The 20,489-nt window shown below is 45.6% G+C and overlaps 2 protein-coding genes across 4 annotated transcripts in view; both read right to left on the bottom strand.

Moving 5' to 3' along the window:
- Positions 1–5,121: 5,121 nt before the first annotated feature.
- On the bottom strand, positions 5,122–13,617 carry dpf2 (double PHD fingers 2). 2 transcript variants are annotated; one of them, XM_079737899.1, is made up of 11 exons: positions 13,549–13,617; positions 11,910–12,070; positions 11,270–11,377; positions 10,040–10,221; positions 9,526–9,618; positions 9,286–9,364; positions 7,345–7,482; positions 6,125–6,256; positions 5,849–5,961; positions 5,608–5,689; positions 5,122–5,311 (listed from the first exon to the last, which is right to left on the bottom strand). In XM_079737899.1, exons 1-11 carry the CDS (start codon positions 13,578–13,580, stop codon positions 5,229–5,231), a joined length of 1,203 nt encoding a protein of 400 aa, XP_079594025.1. In that variant the 5' UTR covers positions 13,581–13,617; the 3' UTR covers positions 5,122–5,228. The 2 variants fall into 2 exon arrangements, with proteins under 2 accessions (XP_079594025.1, XP_079594026.1); XM_079737900.1 differs by having other exon boundaries at positions 5,124–5,311; positions 10,040–10,218.
- A 3,887-nt stretch (positions 13,618–17,504) lies between these two features.
- The window catches only part of sptbn2 (spectrin, beta, non-erythrocytic 2), a 48,548-nt gene continuing 45,563 nt past the window's right edge, over positions 17,505–20,489 (bottom strand). For both annotated transcript variants that reach the window (XM_079738135.1, XM_079738136.1), the window contains 4 exons: positions 19,875–20,053; positions 19,396–19,569; positions 19,184–19,226; positions 17,505–18,825 (listed from right to left, as the gene is read on the bottom strand). In XM_079738135.1, coding sequence (XP_079594261.1) covers positions 18,589–18,825; positions 19,184–19,226; positions 19,396–19,569; positions 19,875–20,053 — 633 coding nt within the window. In that variant the 3' untranslated portion in view covers positions 17,505–18,588. The remainder of the gene's footprint in view (positions 18,826–19,183; positions 19,227–19,395; positions 19,570–19,874; positions 20,054–20,489) is intronic.

Here is a 20,489-nt window from a genome sequence, read left to right on the forward strand (position 1 = left end):
TAAATACATAGGGTGGCTAATCCCAAACAGAACTCCTCTCTTCCCACTGCTCTATTTATCGGTTCTTTCCCCTGGCAGCTAGCATAGCGTAGCTCAAAGTCTTTTAAGAGAAATATTCTCCAGTTGTGTTTACGGTTTTCGTGTCTGCCTCAACCCGCTTGTTTAATGTAGTAGTTTGTGATGCTTTTTTATCTACGTTAAGGAGTTGTCTGTATAACTACGGTTAAACCCAAATTCCTGGAGTCACATGATCTGCTAGAAACTGCCAAGCCACCATGGTGCGACGATCTCACCCTTATTACACCACCAGGTGTGTCGGCCATATGTCATTTCGAGCCATTTTGAAATATAGTCAATTTGGGGAGTTTAAACCGCAGATGTAAGATCCGCAGTCGCCTTCATAGTCCTGCTGCCTTACAAAGGCCCAATATTGGGCCACCGTTATCCCATTTATCGATACCCCGTGATCAATATAGCTTTGCCGGGAGGATTTCAGAATATGCCGCCATCAGAAGCAGCAGTGAAATCTTATGTGGAATGTAAACCCTAAAAAATCATGAACCCCTTGTGTTTGTGAATATATATTAAATGCATATACACAACAGACAATATTGCGGTCCGGTCTGATAGTCCTTACAATAGTCCTCCTGCTCTTAGCCTACAAGCGTAACTTAATGCACATCACTGTTCCGATATTTTCATATGTGATGAACTATACGTTAAGCAAGTATTGTTAAAATGTGATCTATATATGAAAGGTCAATTGTAGTTTTGACACTGCTTCAAGTGTGTGTGTGTGTGTGTGTGTGTGTACTAGCGTCACATACTCTCTGATGGACTGTAGTAGTAGGCCCTTCACTGCATTTAGGTACTACCAAAATTTTAATGTTTGTATGGATTCTTCTTGTATATTTATATTTGACCTTGTTGGATATTTTTACGTTTTATGAACATGTGCACCCAACCAAGCACAGGACATTTCCTGAATGTGTTGAGTTGATTCACGCGACGCATCGCTGTGGTGTTGGTTTAGCGACTGCAACCGTAGCTGAAGTGCGACTGAGTGAGTTCATGAGTTCCTACAAAGCTGTGTGCACCAAAAACAGACGTAGCTCTGTCAAAGAGTCCTAGAACGGTAGGGGTTTAGCAAGTTCCTGTATAACTACTGTTGTCTGCAAGGCAATACTTTTTACCGTTTTGTAAATGTTCAATATTTTCCATAGTTTTACAAGAGTGAAAGTCCAGACACTAGTTTTGTGCCGTTGTAATATTTATACTGTCATGTTATACGATTATGATGAAAAAGAAAAGCTTACGTTGATTTTAATGTGACAAAAATAATACATATTTTTGGTCACTTTGTCGGTTAGATACCACTTAATGAGTCAGGAGTGTTTCTGCATTTCTACTTTTTTAATTTAAATACCACTCATTTTATGATTAAATATATTCTCTCACCCTACAAAATAAATTCCTTAATGCAGGAAGATCATGGGGTATAAAAGGATAAGCACATTAGAAATCAAGTTTTAGCAAATGGCATTTTCTAGGCAATATCAATATTTCATCAACGTTGATTTACATCTGGATCATACAATCAAATGCTCATAACCCCCATCCCATGGTTTACTTTAATATTTGTTTCACAATTATGATAGTGAACAAAAACGTAATATGCTTGTAAAATGATTGGTCCGACATTTAATTTGAAGTTTTTCGTATAATTAAAAATGTCGGTCCCTATCCGTTTTAGTATGCATTTTTATGTACTTTGTTTTGTCTTTCTTCTTTTGCCACTTCAATCCAATCCCAAGAGAGTTGATACTTTCAATACAGGTGCAGGCTGTTGGAGACTGTTAATGTTTTGTGTTGATTATACCTTGTAGTAGCCTCTGGATTTAAATGTTCTTATGGTAGCAGTTCGGCCGTCCGATGTCGTTAATCACAGGCGGGAGACGCGCCGAGGTGGAAATCAAGCACACCCAAAAGTATTTACTTCCTTCTAAATGTTCTGTTGTGACGTTTGAGTTGATCTGTTACTTGCGTCATAGACGTCTTTCAAATCAGAGAAATTTAATGTATTTTGAGTGCAATAAAAACCTGTGCAATAACGATTCACCCTGCTTATTTTATTGAACCAAGTTTTCCTCATGTATTTAAAAAGGAGAGTGCAATGATTTGTCAACATTAGATTGAAGCACCACACCGCAGCCTTTCAATTCTGATCAGCCTCCAGGGGGTTGTTTAAAGGGAACCCGGGAGCCAGCCCTGGGGCCGTGGGCGCTTGGAGTCACCCGGGACCCCGGTTAGCCTGGCCAAGGTTGTTCTTTCAGGAAGCCAGCCTCTGGGGACCTTACAGACCAAACCCTTACCCTATCACCTAACCCTAAAACCAACCCCTTAAACACCCTGAAAGCAACCCAACAGTAAAACCGAACCCTCTCGTCAGTGTGTTGGGTGGGCCATCCACCGCTGGTAAAAGGAAGAGTGCCCTCAGCCACGCCCTTTGTGGCGTCTCCCATGGGACCTGATTTAGAAACACACCAGTGATATTGCCAAGAAGCATAAACAAGTTGGAATGGATTCTTCTGTATTAATAGCCTACACATCTGATGTTACAAGAGGGTTTCACAATGTGTCTGTCCCCGGTTTTACTTGTAAAAGCAGAATTTGTGCAAAACAATTCAACATGTTAGTGCCTGATATTTCATTATTTATTATTTACTCTTTATACAACTTTGAAATCCCAATTAAAATGAAAAAAATATATATTGACGAATGACCACAATCATGATCATGCAAATATCCTGATCACTAAACTAAACGACAATCATGGTGACAATCAACATTTGTTCTCAGGAAAAAAAACTCTCTCCAAAAGCTAAACACTCGACGACCAGTATTAAGTAACATCTTAATTCACACATCAGGGAACAGATTATGCCCGGTATCGATAACATCATGTACGTCTAATCTAACAGCAATAAATATATTCTCCTGGCTCTGGTTTATAGGTTTTGAAGAGAGTTTTCCCCCCAAATTCACAAATCCGGGCTTAACATTCCACACTCATCGGCAGAGCTAAGGTGTCCTCGTCAACCTCCAACTAAACTACTCTGTGAATACAAAGACCAAACTATTTTAAAAACAACCCGTTAGGCGTTGTTTATCTAACTGCGAGTAAAAAAAAACAACAAAAATGTGATGAAATAGACCCATTGTAATGCATATGCAAATGCAATAGTACTTGTTAGTTGGCTACTGGTATGTATGATAGCATGGCTAACTTATATTACACAACTACTTAGCATCTGAGAGAGCAGATATCTTTCAGGCATGGGTATTAAAAGCAGATACACCCATGTCATGCTTAGTACTTAGTTACTAAGTTTCCTCCGAGTTTACCCTTTTGAAATACTGTTATGTGAGGCAGGCCAGAGATCATTGCATAATAACGACAATATATATTAAAAAAGTAAATGATGAAAGCAGGGACAATAAAGGTGCAGATTTGCATCATCATTACATGTTGAACTATAAACCCTCTCGAAAAATCAAGATTCTTAATCCATCCAATAGACACATAGTACAGCATTTACCAGGCAAGTCCATCTCCCAGGCCTGCAGAAGCTGACCTCTAAACTCTAACCTCTTCTCTTCTAGGGTGAGTACCCTGTCAAACAGTGACTCAGGTAAAAAGGTATCCTAGGCAAACACATGAAAACCAGCTTGGGTTCATGATAGGCATCAGCTCGAACACAGTGCTGCTATAACACAGCCTTGAGAACCAAAAAACTGCTATTGGTTGTTGTCACCTTTTCCCGTCTGATTGGCTCAGCCATGGTACTTCCTTCTGTGTTTTCATCGCTCAGCACAAGCCAATTAAGGTCTCCAACACAGGACTAATACATTCAATTAAGCTTTTCAGTCTTTAGCGAAACTTCCAAGAAGCCCGACCCACCACAAAATACATTTTGGGAGGGACTTACAAACGAGTCCTCAATGTCATGACCCTGAACCTTTAGATCATTTCACTTCGCAGATCAAAATGAATTCACACCAACTATTTAAACAAACAAGCTGGCACCGGTAGCAAAACAAAGCTGTGAGGGTCCTGAAATGTAGTCCCTTTGTGCTTGTATTTGATGGTGGGCACATGGATACTAAGCCAAATACGCAAAATTGGAGTAATATTGCTTTAAATAACTGAACATAACTCACTTGTTGGATGTTCAAGAACTCCTGTCGAGTTTGATTCCCTCTCATTCTCAGTATCTTCTGATGGGCATTGACCAATCAGATGGAAACACATGTCCATCCAACTTCTATGCATGTTTCACCATTATTTGAAATACAAAGACATATAAATATAGTTTACAAAATCACTTTACTGAATGATTAGTAAAACCTGGCATGCTACTGTACTTATGTCAACCGAGCTATGTTTTCTGATTTCGTTGCAAAAACCAACAGATAGCAGAGTAAAGGAGGCAATAGTGTTTGCTATTAGCTACAGTGCAGTAAGCTATGAACAGCTATTAAAAACAAAAAAAGGTAAATTAACAAGTTAATTTGGCTATTTATGCTGTGTAACATGGAACTTGACTCGGGTACAGTTGGCGGTATGGCAAACAAGCTGAAGGCAGAGCTCTAGAGTTGAGACAGAGTGACTGTGTAACAGCCATATACACAGCTAATGGAGGCTGGTTTGGTATCGTATACACTTCCCTTTTCACCATGTCTAAGGTTCAACTACAGCACCCCCCACACCCCCACCCACCTGGTCACCCCGGGGTTCCACCCGCGGCCGTCGGCGGTCTGAGGAATGCTCCGTCAGCGGGTCCACCCACCGTGGAGACACCGTGGTGACGGTGGATGGGTGGTTGCGTGGCAGCCGCCGCGACGGCTCCGTCCAACCTTCAGGGAACAACAGGGCCTGGGGTCCTGTTGGCTTACGGCAGCGCATCGGCTCACCACTTCTGCCCACAGACGGTGACCTCGCTCTTTGCGCAGGGATGGATTTTTGAACGTACAAAGAGGCGCTGTGGAGCACATGTCGCGGTGTCACAGCGACGCTGTGTTTTCAGTGGAGTTCTGGAGGGCTGGGGGGTGGGTGGGGGGGGGGGGGGGGGGGGGGGGGGGGGGAAAGGGGCTTCAGGGGTTCGCTGTCCCCACAAGGGGGTGGAACCGGGGAGGAGTTGGGCTGTGCGGCGGGGGGGAGGGCGCCATCAGGAAGTGGGGAGCGTCTGGGTCTGGTATATGGACGCCTTGTCTTTCAACAGGTCCAGACACAGGTGGCAGCTCCAGCTTCCTGTGGGGACACCAATCAGAAGGGGGCGTTACGGCCGCGTGAGTCAGGCTGCACAGAGGGGCGCAGAGCGCTGCAGATCTTCAGTGCTTTAGGTTATGTTAACGTCACAACTCTGAGTCATGGGGCTGGTTGTTGTGTAAACAGTTTAAATCAACTGAAACCCTGTAGGGTTCCCAAGTACAGTCATACATTCTTCCATTGACAATCATGAAACAATTGAATATAAGAGTCATGAAGAAGAGTGCACAGCCATGTCTCAGAACAGGAAGTGACATTGCGGCGTGCGGCTCGCTTACCCTCGGGGGGCTCGGACATGGGGGGGGTGAGGCAGTACATGTGATAGCCTCGGTCGCAGTCGTCACAGAACAGCAGCTGGTCCTGCGGGGGAGGCACGGCAACAGCCAATCAATACACGGCGCCAGGGACCCAGGCAGCCAATCGGAACACAGAATCAGGCCCAAAACAGCCGACCGGAGCACGGCACCGGGCCGCGTCGGCCGGTCACCGAGAGGACACGTCCGTCAAACTGCAACTCACGTCGTTCTCCGAGGTGCCGCATATGTTGCAGCACTTGCACTCGATGCACTGCCAGCGGTAGGTCTTCACCGCCGCCATCATCACCGGGGTGAACTGCAGACACGAGGGGTGGCCTGCACGGCACACAGGTCACAGGCCCTTAGGGTGCCACGCTAACAACCGCCTGGTTCAAATGGGGGCCAGGGGACATCCCCGACAGCCGTGGCGGTAACTGCATTACCAGAAAGTGCTTCTCCCCCTGCGGCGGGAGGGGTTTGAAGGGGTGGACGGCCCTACCTGAGCGTCCGCAATCGGAGCAGGACTGCAGCTCTTCCGACTGGCCGGTCTTGTGGTTGGTCTTGGAGTCTCCCAGGCAGAAGTCACAGTAGTTGTTGGGCAGCGCGCGGCCGTCCGGACCTTTCTTAGCAGCTGAAGGGAGCCAAAAACAGTCAGTTAAATGCCCAGCTGTAAATGATCCCAAATTTGCCATCTAGGATACAAGTATGTATTTTATACATGACAGCAATACAACAACACTGTAGGTAATTGGCTACCTTTGACCTTTTGTCTTTGCTCTTTTTGTAGACACAATCCCCTTTCACAAATAGTTCCCGTTAAATTGCTGGGATATCATCGCAGGCACCGCTTGTGAGTAACACTATTCAGACACACAGCTACGTTCAGGAAAATGTTTGCCTTGCGCTCGTTCACGTACGGCAAAAACAACCCCTAATAGATCAAAGGGACCGTCCAGCAGGGGGCGCTAATGCCCTCTGCTGAAGCCAGACGCCCAGAACCAGACGGGGCGAGGGGGAGGGATGAGTACTTTACACTTAAGGCTGTCTGTCGATGGTTTGGTAATACATTTATTCAACCTGTTTTGCATGACAGATAATGTTCTTTCAGGGTCGGGGTACTTGAGTCTGAAATAAATATTTGACACCTTAAAAGGCACTCAAAAAAAGCGTTGGCTGCATTGGCGCGCTAAGATAAACACTCGCTGATTCAGATACGGCCTCAGCGGAGTCGTGTGAGGGGTTTGCACCTCTCACGTGAAATGCGATGCATCCCTGGTTCTCCCGCCAACGTCCCTGCTCATCACAACACAGCAATACTGGCAGTGTTAAGCAATGTTACCAGCTCTTGAACAGGCAAATTGCCGTCAAAGATTTCCCAAGACAACGATCCCGGTTCCCATTCTCAGGTGACCCCATGCAGGAAATGTTCAGAAACATTGCAGGGTGAGACTGTGTTTGAAAGACGCTTTATCAAGGCTTTTAAGAACTCGATGATTGATAACTATGGGCCAGGGCAGTAATGTGCTCTTTCCCTCCCAATAGGGTAGTATTGCACAAAGCTCCCGCCTAGGCCCAGGCCCACAACACAATACAGCGTTTTACAGTAGCCCCCGCAATGCTGACGCCCAACAACACTGTATCGGAAACAACATCACAGCCAATGTCCACAACACAACACAGGAGAGCGGGGCACAATCACATGGCGTTGCCTGGGCTTACTCTTTGGTTCTTGGGGTGGAGGGGCAGGGGGCTCTTGGACCTCGGCGGCGGCGGCGTCCTCGCCCTCCTCCTGGGCCAGGTGGGAGTGGGCGTAGTGGTAGCTCAGCCCGGGGCGGTTCTTGTAGCGCTTGCCACAGACTGTGGGCACACGTCAACATGGGTTAGGACACGGGCCATGGCGGACCCCCACAGGTTATTTCAGCAGGAGCGCCGGTCCTTTTTCAGACCTCCACGAAAAATGTACTGTCATGCATTTGTTGTATTTTTTTGGCGTTGCACAAGTGCAGCGGTTTCCATTTCCTTTTCACAGTAATAAAGCCACAATGTGTTGCAGGCTGTGAACCCATTACTTCCTCTTTGTATGTGGTCACCAATTGCCATAATGTGCACGTTACATTGTGCACGTAACATGCACCAAAATATATTTCACATGTTTTCTAATCGATTTGTACGTTTTCCTGTTACTGAGACAAAAGACTGTTCTGAATGTGGATTTTAGTAGAAAACTAACAAAAGTTGGGACTAAATGTTTGGGTACCTTAAAAGGGCAGACACCACTGCTTGAGGTGGAAAGTCTACATATTCTGTAACACTGACGCAAAGGCTTGATGTCAAGTGTAGGGGCCGAGCTCCTCTGCACTACCGTAAACAGTCAAGCCATGACAGATGATCTGATTCAAACATTCCCCATAACAAAGCCTTCTGGAAGCCCAGCTGATGTCTCTCAACACGGTCACATCACCGCCGTTTTTCCCTCGTCACCATTAACCTTCAGCCCTAGGGACCCCCCTCTGCCTCCAACCCGTCACAGAGGATAGAGAGAGGGCTGAGGGCAGCCCAGCGCTCCACCTCCGTGGGACACTGTTCCACACCCAGGCCTCAGGGGGTGTGGGACCTCCGTCACGAGACCCTCACCACCGCCCTCGCCCTGGTCTTCCTCGCTCTACTCCGACCTTGAAAGGCTGCTGCAAAACATGCTGCTTCTGGAAGCCGAGAGGCTGGACAGATGCAGTGGGCCTAGGATGGGGTGAGTGTTAAGGAGAGGGATACGCAGCACAGGGAGACTCTGAGTGGCATGCTGGACCAGGATGCACAGTGCTGGTGAGTTCTGGAGGAGCTAGTCGTACTAGTGAGTGCCAGCGTCCCAGCCCGATATGTAACGGAAACACAAATGAAGGGAATAATGGGGTGCAGTCCATTACCTTCTTGTGAGAAACTTAAAGGTCAGGCTAGGCATTCAAACTCAAAACCAAGGCGTTTATATCTCCACAGCAAGACGGATAAAGGTGGTGACAAGATACAAGCAGGTCTTAAAGGGAGATGGTGATATAAGGAAGGGAAACAGCCATGCAATCGACATGGACTAACTGATAGCACAAGAGGACAAGGGGCCCAGTGGGACAATGAGTTAAAGGCCCAGTCGTTTACACATAATTCAACACAACCTCATCGCCTAGGACATTACTGACACACATTGAACAGAGAGAGACAAAGCAAGGGAACAGACAAACCAAGCAGTAAAGAACAAGCAGACCAGGACCGGAGTTCAAGAAGGGAATGAAAAAGATATATACCTCTTTCAGAAGGTTTTGAAATATGCTTTTGTTTGACAGAGTCTGAAAAAGAGATGAAAGAAAGCATGTGAGAGACAAATAGAGAGCGAGGAAGATGAGCATGGGGGAGGGAAAGAGTTGCACTGAAAGTCAAACAGATTCACAGAGAAACAGAGAAACAAAGCAGAAGTAGAAAAGTGTCTCTACCCCCCCCCCCCCCCCCCCCCGGTCTCGAAACGATCATGCTTGTGATCCATGTGAAGCACCTAGTGTCTCCTTTGGGATCAACAACGTTTCTCACATCTGGTGGTCCCGGGGGGGGGGGGCTATATAGGCTGGCAGCGGTGAGGCGTATACCGCTGTGCAAGCGGCCTGTCCGTCCACTCACTGTCGCAGGCGTATGGCTTGTCCCGGTCCTCCAGCGCCGCCGTGTCCAGCTTCTTCCTGCTGGAGCTGGCCCCTCGACCCTGGGGACACAGGTCGACCCACACAGCACCACACATGGGTAAGCAGACCGGACCACACAGAGGGGGAGAGGGGCAGAGGGGGAGGCCAGCAGTTCAGGGCGGTTTGACTCCCCCGTCCAAAGGGTAAGGGTGTTGAACCCCAATGTCTGCGGTCCCCTTACCTTTCCCTTGCCTTTGCCTCTTCTCTTGGGGGTATCTTCCTCATAGTCTTCATCGTCAAGGTCATCCAGGTAGTCATCAGGTTCTAGGATTCTCTGTCCGCAGGGAGAGTGGGACAGGATGGGAGGACGTTAAATGTCTAACTCAAAATGTTCTCCCCCTATCTCCTGTCCTGGAGAGTTTCCAGAAGACATTCATGCAAATAATTGGATAATAATAAATAATCACAGATTAATGTCTGTTCTCTGAAAGAATCCTCAAACCTAACACCAAACCCTAAGGCACTAACTGACCGCTAAAACAAAGCTGATCCCTGATAGCCTAACCCCCACACCAAACCCTTAAACCAAACCCTAATAGAATCCCACAGCTCCCACAGCTAGTCAAATCCTGAAACAAAACCGAAACCGAAACAGTTATTGTATTTGGAAAAATATTATTTATAAGTCAGAAATCTCCCAGGATCTGCATATGGGGCAGAGAGCTCCTAACCCCTAGGAGTGATACGTCACAGACCTTCCTGGATCGGGCGCTGGGCGCGGGGGCGGGGGTGTAGTCACTCAGGCTGGGCTCCTCCTCGCTGGGCCTGGCCTCAGCAGCCCCTCTCTTGTCGGGGGCCTCGGCCTTCAGTAGCGCCTCCAGGCTGCTGCCGTCAGAGCTCAGCACACCCTCCTTCTTCAGGCCCAGCTCCAGCTCTACTGCGCCCCCCCCACACACACACACACACACACACACACACACACACAAACACAGACACACACACACAGTTAGCAACACAGGAAGCATCGGAGACTACATAGTGATCGACCGCTTCATTTCCTCTACTTGTTATTTATAGTCATTCTCTGTTGTTCTTTGTATAGACTTATTTTAAATATAGATTTCTATATTTTTTACTGTTCTGTAATCCTGACCCAAAAATCCCAAAATTGTTGTCGGGATTGATAAAGTTTCTCTTATCCTCATCCAGAGGGCAAATGTCTGACTCCAATAAAGCATGTTGTGCATTCAGCCCCACATCAATATCTAAATGTTAACACGGCAAAAAGTGATTGAACTAACTAACTACATTTTGCACATCTTTTCAGTTAAAATAACTTGAAACATTATAATATCGGGTTGTATAAAATGTAAAACTATGTTATATCACATATAGCAATACATATTTCTGCCTTTGCTGGATCAAAGAGCAGGAAAATCACCATCTAATCAAAAGAGACGCGGGTGCAGTGGGAATATTTACATAGCGCAGTATTAACATCTGGGGGGATTTATCACAGTGTGATGTCCCCAAAATTCCCATCTGGGATTAATTTTGTTGATCTCATTCCACATGTGTGCTGAAGAGAACGACAGCCAAAAAGCAGTTTTTATTGTTAAGGCACTAACATGTTATAACTGAGAACCCTGATCTCAAGCTTTGATACATGCAAGTATGGCGATTCTTTGCTTCCGCAATACTTTCATCATGTATCGTCAGTGGAAGTGAATATATGTTCACTTTCAACAGAGGGCGCTAAAGTGCATTCGCCAATTTGACATTAACAACAACTCTGTTCTGTTCGACCTCGTTAATAAAAAAAAAATAAAAAAGGCGGACACAGACAGAGCTGTACTACGCAAGTGCGAATGTATAAAATCATACACAATATTTTTTGAATTTCTTAAAAAATATATCTCGATATTTAGTAAATGAGTGACAATGTAAAATGGTAACATAGGGCCCTGACGTAGAGCCGTGGGCACCTGACTTCAGAGGAGGGAAGATGAGCCTTGGGTCCTCAGGGGGGTGGGCTCTCCTCTTCTTCCTCCAGCGTCTGGAGGGGTAGGTGTACAGCTGCCCCGGGGCCACGCCTGAAGGACCCCAGACACACACAGAGGGAGTGAGTGTGGAATGAGACTGGACAGGGGAAGCCACCTCACAACAGTCTACTCTAGTCAACTCTCAACAGTAAGGCTATAGTTCCCCAAACACCGGTACCTGAAACTATTTGGTCTGTCCCACTGTGTCTGCATCTGGTCAGCATGTATTTTTTTTAAAAGCTATGCTACCATATATAGAAAGCTGCACATGAGTATGACTTCTTGTCGTCCGCAATGTTGCGGTTCCCTTGGTCAACTCGACAGTGAAACGATGTCAGGAGAACAATGGGGTGGTTATGATATTTTACATTCAGTGTTAGCATGGACAGGGGTGATTGATGCGTCTTTGAATGTACGTTTTGCAATATAGGAGCATTCACTGCGATACAGTGATTTGTGACTAATCCGCGGCAGGAGGGGAAATTGTGCAGGGGGGGGGGGGGGGGGTGGTGTGTGTGCATCTGTGTGTGCCTCTGTGCATCTGTGTTTGCGTGTGTGTGTGTATCCGTGTGCGTGCACTAACCTGGCCCGCGGTGTCTCTTCTCCATCCAGATGTAGCAGTTGCTCTGGGCGACGCCAGTCTGGGAATCTAGGAAGGGCATGCGCACACTCCGCTCTGCACACAGCCTGGCGTTGTAGTTGTGACACTGCTCCATGGCATCCCTGTAGTACTGCTCTCCCAAACTACGCCCAAACAAAACACACAGAGGGCGATCTCAGGCTACATCAAATACATCAATACAAATAAATCTGATATCCATTGAATTTTGTCCTTGTGTGACCATTCAATTCTGTTATAATTAACTCCGGATACTCAAACGCCGGTTTAAGGGACATTTCCGAATGCGTAAAATAGCGACTCCTAGCGTCGCATAATTCGTTGGTCACACTTTCCTATGTCAAATCTTTTTGCACCGTCAGAAATGTAATGCCATACGTTTTATGGAACCAGAGATAGAATATGTTGTTTACGTATATATAAAGAAAGTTGAAACTGGTCAAAGAGAGTGGTTAACAAGTACGTTGACATACGGATGTATTTAGTATGGAAAATGTATTAATGTCCTCACATCCTCTTCAGACGTAATGAGTTTGCTCAATTAGATTCCAAGTTATTTCGAAGTGTGAACATTATATTCTCATATGTTATTCTTATTCTTAAACCATGGTACTGGGAAGAGGGTGTGGCAGAGTATATTGAATCACAACCATACAAGATATACAAGTAGGTGATACCCACGATAAGGCTGAAACGTAGGAGTAAAAAATACAGTCCTATCGCTACATACACTTTAGGCAACAAAAAGCATTAAAAAAAAACAACTGTTATCCAATGTGGAGACACTGACACCTACACCCAAGTATTTATTTTTTCTGTGCAAGTTGGGCGATGGCCAACAATCTTTATTGCGCTAATATGGACCAGAATAGACAGCCTCAGCTCGTTCCCAGGCGTTCTCCTCTCACGAAGGAACGCCTGGAACAGGATGCTCCAAATGAGCGTTATTGGCGGGAGTTAGGTTGGTACGTTCAGTTACATTGGTTTAGGAGCTAGAGGCCAGAGAAAGAGGGGGACTTCCGATAGAGGGATATCCGTTTCCGTTACCTGATTCGGATATTGCTTTGCCCAATTCTTCGTCAAAACTCCATTTAAATTCTCAGTGTCGCTTGTGTTTTTATTCTTGCCATGCTATTGTCTGTAAACTGGCGCAGACGGCTTATAGGAAGTAAGAGGCCGGAAATTGCGTTCCAGCCGACCGGGATAACGCTACTATGCAGGACCCTCAGCCTAGACTGCCACTATTACCCTTTAAGCGCAAGCAAAACTACTCAACACGGCAGCCAGTGGTCTATAGCCAACGACCACGTATGAATTATGTAAACTTGATATGATTATACAGGTGATACAAGTACAGTCGAATAAATAAGACAACGGTTTAAAATAAAAGAAAAGCGGAACGTCATCTGCCTGTGTGTTAACGGGAGTTGTTCTCACTTCCATGGCTGGACACGGAAAGACATGACTAGCGTGTGCTATCGTAGTTCCTGGGTGACATGGTTGCCTAAGACAGCATGCTATTTCCGTAAATATAACAAATTGTCACTTCACCGTGACAATGTTGAGATGTGTATGGTGTGTAGGGAAAAAGTGAAACACTTACAGTTTGACAACATTCTCAACAACAGCAGCCATCTTGGGTTTAATACACGGTGGAAAGTCGTGTACAGTCGGGCTGTCGGTTTTGCCCGAGAGGAGGAGAGCAACGGCGCCCTCCTCTGGTCACCTATGGTTACTGCTACCCGTGAAACATTTTAAAGCCAACAGGAGCGCCCTTCAACATTGAAATAGTCTGTTTATTGTATAATTATATAACACAATAAGATCAATAAGGGGGTGGATGCCGTGGTTTTTCATCAGCATCATTAAGAACACCTACCAAGGGATGTAATGCCAATACTCCATGACTTGGTCCTGACTGGGATGTGGCAGGGATGCTTGCTCTCGCCCTTCTTCTTCAACCACCTCCTCCTCTGCATAGACTGGACTATGAAAAAAGGTAACTTGCAACAGCTAAACCGGATTACAGTGGAGCCTGACAGAACAGTTAGAAAACCGGGATTTTGCTGATGCACTTGCACACAACCACAAACATATACAGGAATATTCTGACAAACTAGAGACAACTGATGCTTCATTTTGGCTCAGAAACAAATCATCAAAAACCAGAGTAATAAGAATCAATAACAAGAACAACTCACCGATAACCATGGATGAAAACCAGCTGGAGGGTACCATACCCTGGGAGCATCTTTACTGTGGAAGGAGGATCAGAGGAGGATGTCAAGGCCAGAATCTGGGAAGCAAGGACAACGTTTAACATATTTAACAAAATCTGGGAGGCCGGAAACCTATAGCTCAAGACCAAACTACAGATCTTCAACTCCACTCTACTCGGATCGGAACCCTGGAGAACCAACATACTTAACAGTCTACAGAAATCCAGCCACCGCTGTCTACAAGGAGGCCTCCTGGGAGCCTAGTGGCCCAACGCAATCTCAAAGGCCAACATATGGGAATGCACGGAACAAGAAACAATAGAAAACCAGATCAGGAGGAAGACATGGAAATGGATAATCCCCACACAGAAGACAGAACAAATCAATTGCAGAGCAGGCTCCAAAATGTACCCCACAAGGCAAGAGGAAGAGATCTATCTCCACCTGGAGCAGAAGCTCAGAGCAGGAGATGAGGGTGAAAGGGCGTGGCCAAGACTGAAGGGGTTAGGCCTCACTCACTCACCATGCAGAGTTTGTATCAAATAGTTTTATTTGATGTTGATATCTGCGTGTCTGATGAAAAAGGACATCTACAGCCAAAGACATAGGACTATTCCTATGTATTATCTGATGCATTTTAACATACGAGGTTGTGAGTGTTAAGCACTAATAAGGCTTATGTGATCATTTTCTTATTTGCCCATTGCCTAAGCCTACTTTTCATTTTTTAAATAAATTTAAGAGCGATCTTTAAAAATTGAATGCAATGCAATATGCAACCAAGAAGAAAAATAAAACATAAATTGTTTTGAATAAACCATTTTATTATTCCTAATATTAGATGTAGATACACAAGTCAACAAACATTTGTCGATCTGTCATGAAAATGCTCCACAGCACACTGACATCGTGTGGAAGGGTCTGGAGTTACAGACTCGTACCTGAAAATGGACAGCAGTTATAGATGCAGTACGTTGCATTAGTAACAGTAGTAGTAGTAATAACAGTAGCAATAATGATAATAGTAATTAATAATAGTAGTGGTATTAACAACTCTGAAATACTCACAGAGGAAGGAACAGACATTCGTCAAAGTAAATGAGAAAATGCAGGTCGGTTGTATAGGCTTATTGAATGCTGCAAGACAGACCACTGAATGATAAAATACAAGCTCTTTCTAGACAGCGTTTCCTGTCTTCTTCAAAAAGGAAGCTCAAATTGGCGCAAATCTTTGTATCGCTCACTTAAAATACTTATCAAGTAAAACAATCATTTTTTTCTTGTATATTACTGTTACAAGAACTCTTTAACGAGACAACTTAATCTTAGCATCCATCCCTTTGACCTCGATTGCAAAATGCTTTCTTGATGAGGTGAGTGGTCAAAGGTGGTGATACATTGTTATTTTAACAGCATTCATAGTCTGATTCCAGTTATAGCCAAGAACATTTTAAGATGAGAGTGGATTGCCAGGGTGTATGTGTGATGTGAAAAAAAGAGATGGGAGAAACAGTGCGAGTGTGTGTGAATACCAGGAATAACAAGGGTTTTTTTCTTCTTTTTTTTGCTTTACCTGACCAATTTTGGAACCATAACGATTAACATTCAAATCAAGCGATAAGAAAATACTTTATAGACATGAACTAAATTCACTTGGATTTCATAAGCCTCCGTGTGAGACCATAATCACTGTTTATGGTATATGCCCCAAGCTCAGTAGCTCTTTTCCCCCCAATAATAAACACATTGATCACATATCTTCATCCAGCATTCAGAAGTCAACCAGGAGTTTCCTCTCACAAGAGACAGAAAGCGCCAGGTAAGGCATTAACATTGTTCTAGGGATCAACTGAAGGCAGTTCACTTCATCAGAGACAAAATATCGGGTTGTGTCTATCGTTTTTGGTTGGGATTCATTTGAAATTAAATTAAGTGAGTTGTCTTGGTGGAACCAAGATCTGGTATTATATCCAGGCTTGACTTGGTTGGGAGTGGAAATACTTTAATCAAAATGGATTTCAAAAGAACCCTCAAATCCCATAGTCATCGCTTACTGATGACCTGGGATTTCAATCATTCAGTAGTACACTTTAATTCACTATACATACTTTATTTTACAAGTACAAAAACCACATTTTGAAGTGAAGGTTTTACCAACAATGCCGTAGATGTCCATTCACGAGCATCTCTAATGTTCCCATGGGCAGGCCTGTGCCACCACTGTGTTAGACTAAATGGTATACCTTCCCATTCAACCCTGCTTTGAGAAGTGTTCTCTCTACAGTCCCTGATCAGTGGACGACCGCCGCTTCTACATGTTGGTTCTGAAATGGACAAGGGTGAAACCGGTACATAGACACTCCTCATCTCCGCAGACAGACAGGGGGACAGAGAGCGGGAACGGCAAAACCACAACGGAACAATTGGTACAAGTATAAACCTACGCAAATTCATGCCACATAATGCAAGAGCACATCTAAATATAATTTAGGACTCCTTAGAAACCCCCATCTGTGAAACCGAAGAGTTTTTCTTATCAAATTCAAAACCTCCTTCATAAAATGAGGCTTTGGGATGGCCTGCCGACAAACATTAGGTCGTACGTTATCAAAACATTCTTGTTATGCTCCAGCCTGAAGCTGTGAAGGAACCGTTGGGGTTTGGTTAGGCTCCGCCCCCCGCCTCCGGCCAGGAGCATTAAGGAATATTCTTCACTATGACACTCCTCATGGTCCGGCCGGTGGCCCCACCACGCCATCGCCTGGTCCCTCCTGCCGGGGGGCACGCCGCCGGCTTCCACCTGGGGTCCCTCTGCCTCCCGACCCCCCACTTTAATCACTATTATAAATTAGAATAAATTGGAGAAACTCATAGACTGGGAACGGTTCTGACGCAATGTGTGGTGCACTGGTAATAACAGCTTCTAAATAATAATCATTATAATTATAATGGTAATACAATTGTGGAAAAAATATATAAAAAAACAAAAAAGCCGGTTTTTGGAGGCGTCCGAGATGTGTGCGTGTGGTTGGTCTGCTGTGTGTCGGTCTGCTGTGTGCATGGTGTGTAGGGCAGGAGGGCAGCGAATTAGATCTCTTGATCAGGAATAACAAACGTGCAAAATCCAAACCACCACAAGTCTCACACACAACGACTAGAAAACTAATCTCCTCTGCTTTATACATCCACAAGAAAGTATAACACCAAGCAGGCGGGAGATCACTCCAAGGAAATAATCCAGTACAAGCAAAACGAAAGAAAGAATCAAATAATTAAAATGAAACCACTTTAAATATATATAATATTTCCCCAATGTTGAAACTCGCGATCACTTACTGCACACGGCTAAAATGTGTTGAGCTTTATTTTTGTGTCTCAAAAAAAACACCTCAATCAACTGTCATTCCTAAAAAATAAAAAAACAAGAATACAGAAGCAAGCCCAACATTCTCCACTAGTTAAACCAAATTATTATTTTTCACAACATGAATCAAGGTCACCCATTACTCTCATAGTTAATAGCTTCTCTTGCTCCAACCTGCATTGCCAGAAGATAAATAATAATAACAATAACAATAATAGCAATATATTTGGTCATGTTAATAACATCAACACCAAAAGCAAAAGAGAAACAAAGTAATGTCCTTCCCGTGACAGCGAGAATTCCTTCCCGAGAGAGAGGGGGAGAGTGAGATATCCTTCCAGAGAGATGGAGAGAGAGAGAGAGAGAGAGAGAGAGAGAGAGAGAGAGAGAGAGAGAGAGAGAGAGAGAGAGAGAGCAGAAGATGTCCGTCCAGAGAGATGGAGGGGAGAGAGCGAGAGAAACGGGAGAATATTTGAACGCGTCTGCACTTCAGCCGTCCATGTTGTGATGTTAGTGACACAGCATCAGAAGGAACTAAAACTAGGATCCAGGAAGAAACTAAAACAATCATTGTCCGGTCCTGGAAGCGGAATTCGACTTGGAATCACCTTGGAAACGGAAATGGAACTAACATTTCAATCACGACACAACCTTTTGTGTATAACCGGCGCTAACATGTTGCGGTTAGCCAATGAACTGACTGGTCTGTTGGCTGCGGGAGAATGTGGGATCAAATGCTAAAAGCAGGAATGATGAAACGGAACAACAAAGAAAGAAAGAAGGGTCCATGTAAGACACAACACTGTCCTCCATCTTCTCCTCCGGAACAGCACTGGGGGAACGGTGTGTGTGTGTGTGTGTGTGTGTGTGTGTGTTTTTGTGTGAGTGTGAGTGTGTGTGTGTGTGTGTGTAAGATGAGGGTGCTTTCCTTTCCGCCTTTGAATAAGCTTGGCTGAAAAGTTGACAATCATTGTATATCCATCAATGTTTTTTTTTTCCACCTCCATCCTCAATCTTCTGAATCTTCGATTTCTTCTCAGAATCTTTCCCAAAACATTTTCTATTTCTTCTTGCCGAAGAAGCTGAACCTCTTCTCGCGGTCCTTCTCCTTGCCGTCTTTGTTGCGCATGGTGACGGTGGCGGCGGCGGCGGCGGCCGCGTCCCCCCCTCCGGCGCTGGGCGAGATGGGGGGCATGGTCATGGCTCGGCTGATGTTCCGGGGCCCCACGGGAGAGTCCCCGGGGCCCACGGCGGGGATGGTGCTGTGGATGCTACTGATCCAGGCACTCATCTCCGCCTGTGAGGAGAGAGAGAGAGTGGGGGAGAGGGAGAGGGAGAACGATTTTAGGAGCTGTTCGATGTTCGCCTCACTGTCGTGTTATTTAATCGATAATAATAATAATAATATTAAGTAATTGATTTGAAAAACATTCTAATAAGATATTAAAACATTTTAAATGAAACGATCAATAAAGTGTGATGCTTGTCAGTCTGCACACTCTTCAAAGGAAAAAGAATGATTTGGATTCGACATTTGATCCATGCTAAAAATGTATTTTTCTCTCTGCTTTATTAGGTGCTGCAGGTAGATAGTGCCCCTCTGTCCAACTTCTTGAAGTACAATAACATTCTCTGAATCTGAATCAAAGACTCACCTCATCCTTAGCCTGGAACAGGAACTCCTTTCCGTCTCCAAGCCTGCAGAAATAAGGCAGTAAATTCGAAGAAGTGTTATTGCAATGTCAACTTAAAAAATCAAGTGTATACCACTTCATTGCCTTCAAATTTCAAAATCCAAACAAAGAACGGTTGAACAATAAACCCCATCTTTAGGGTAAAGGGTGTCTCTCGGTCCCCGCTCTCTCACCGTAGCTTGAAGACGTGTTTCCTCTTCTTGTAGTCGTTGGCCACCTCACACACTGCCTCCCCCAGGCTGATGGGCACCTCCCCGTGGTAGGGGATGCCGTTGCTGGCGCTCTTGTTGTCCTTATAGAAGCCCAGGCTCCCCTTCCTCAGCACACAGTACACGTTCTGCCACGACCTGCAGAGGAGGGAGCGAGGAACCAGGTTATTCTGAAGTGGATTTTGGAGCAGATATCATCAAACAACTTTTTGCCACTGAAGCTATTGCTCGGATAGCCTTTTGGCCAGGGAGGTTGGGTCCGATCAAACAGGTCCTGGGGTTTGAATCCCCCCCAACCCCGCCCGCTAAAGATCATAACAGTTAATAGCTTTTGTCGCCACCATCACATGGCTGACGAGTCAGGACCCCCTTTCATCGGCGTCTCGATCTGCAGACTCACAGCACCACTGTGGTCGCCCCCTGGAGACTCCCTCCAGACCCACCTGTTGGCGGCCTTCTTGCTGTGCGTCTCCATCTCGTGCTTGCGACAGAGGATGCCCTCCTGGGCCTCCGGCTCTGACTCGGCGGCCCCCCTGCTGGGCAGCGTGGCGGACGGGTCGAGGCGGGACGACGCCAGCCCGCTGTCCCGTCCCGGGCCGTTGACCGAGTCCGACTCGGATCCCTGCCGACCGAGGGAGAACGGGTGAGACGCCGAGGAGGACAAGGGAACACACACCTGGAGGCCGGCAGCCAGGGGTGTGACCCCCCGAACAGCCGGCCGGAAGCAGCAGGGCAGCGGGAACACTCAAGACATGAGAAGCGGAGATGGTTCTAGCGCTGACGGCTGTGGATGGTAGTCGTCGGTCGGGCTGCTACATGCTAACAAACACGGGCGCTACACTTTGCTACACCGCTAACAAGGCTAGGGGATAGCAAAAGGTGAATTTGTGAAGAACTCACTCTGGGGATCTGCAATCTTTGAGGGCTTTGCAATTTGTGACCGCTTTGCAATTTCTGAATGAATAGCGAGTTTTGACCACTTGGCAATTTCTGAGCACTTTGCAGTTTCTGAGCGACGTGCAGTTTTTGAGCGACTTGCAATTTGTGAGCGGCCTGCA

This window comes from Pollachius pollachius, assembly GCF_949987615.1.
Source record: "Pollachius pollachius genome assembly, chromosome: 6".
Taxonomy (NCBI): Eukaryota; Metazoa; Chordata; class Actinopteri; order Gadiformes; family Gadidae; genus Pollachius; species Pollachius pollachius.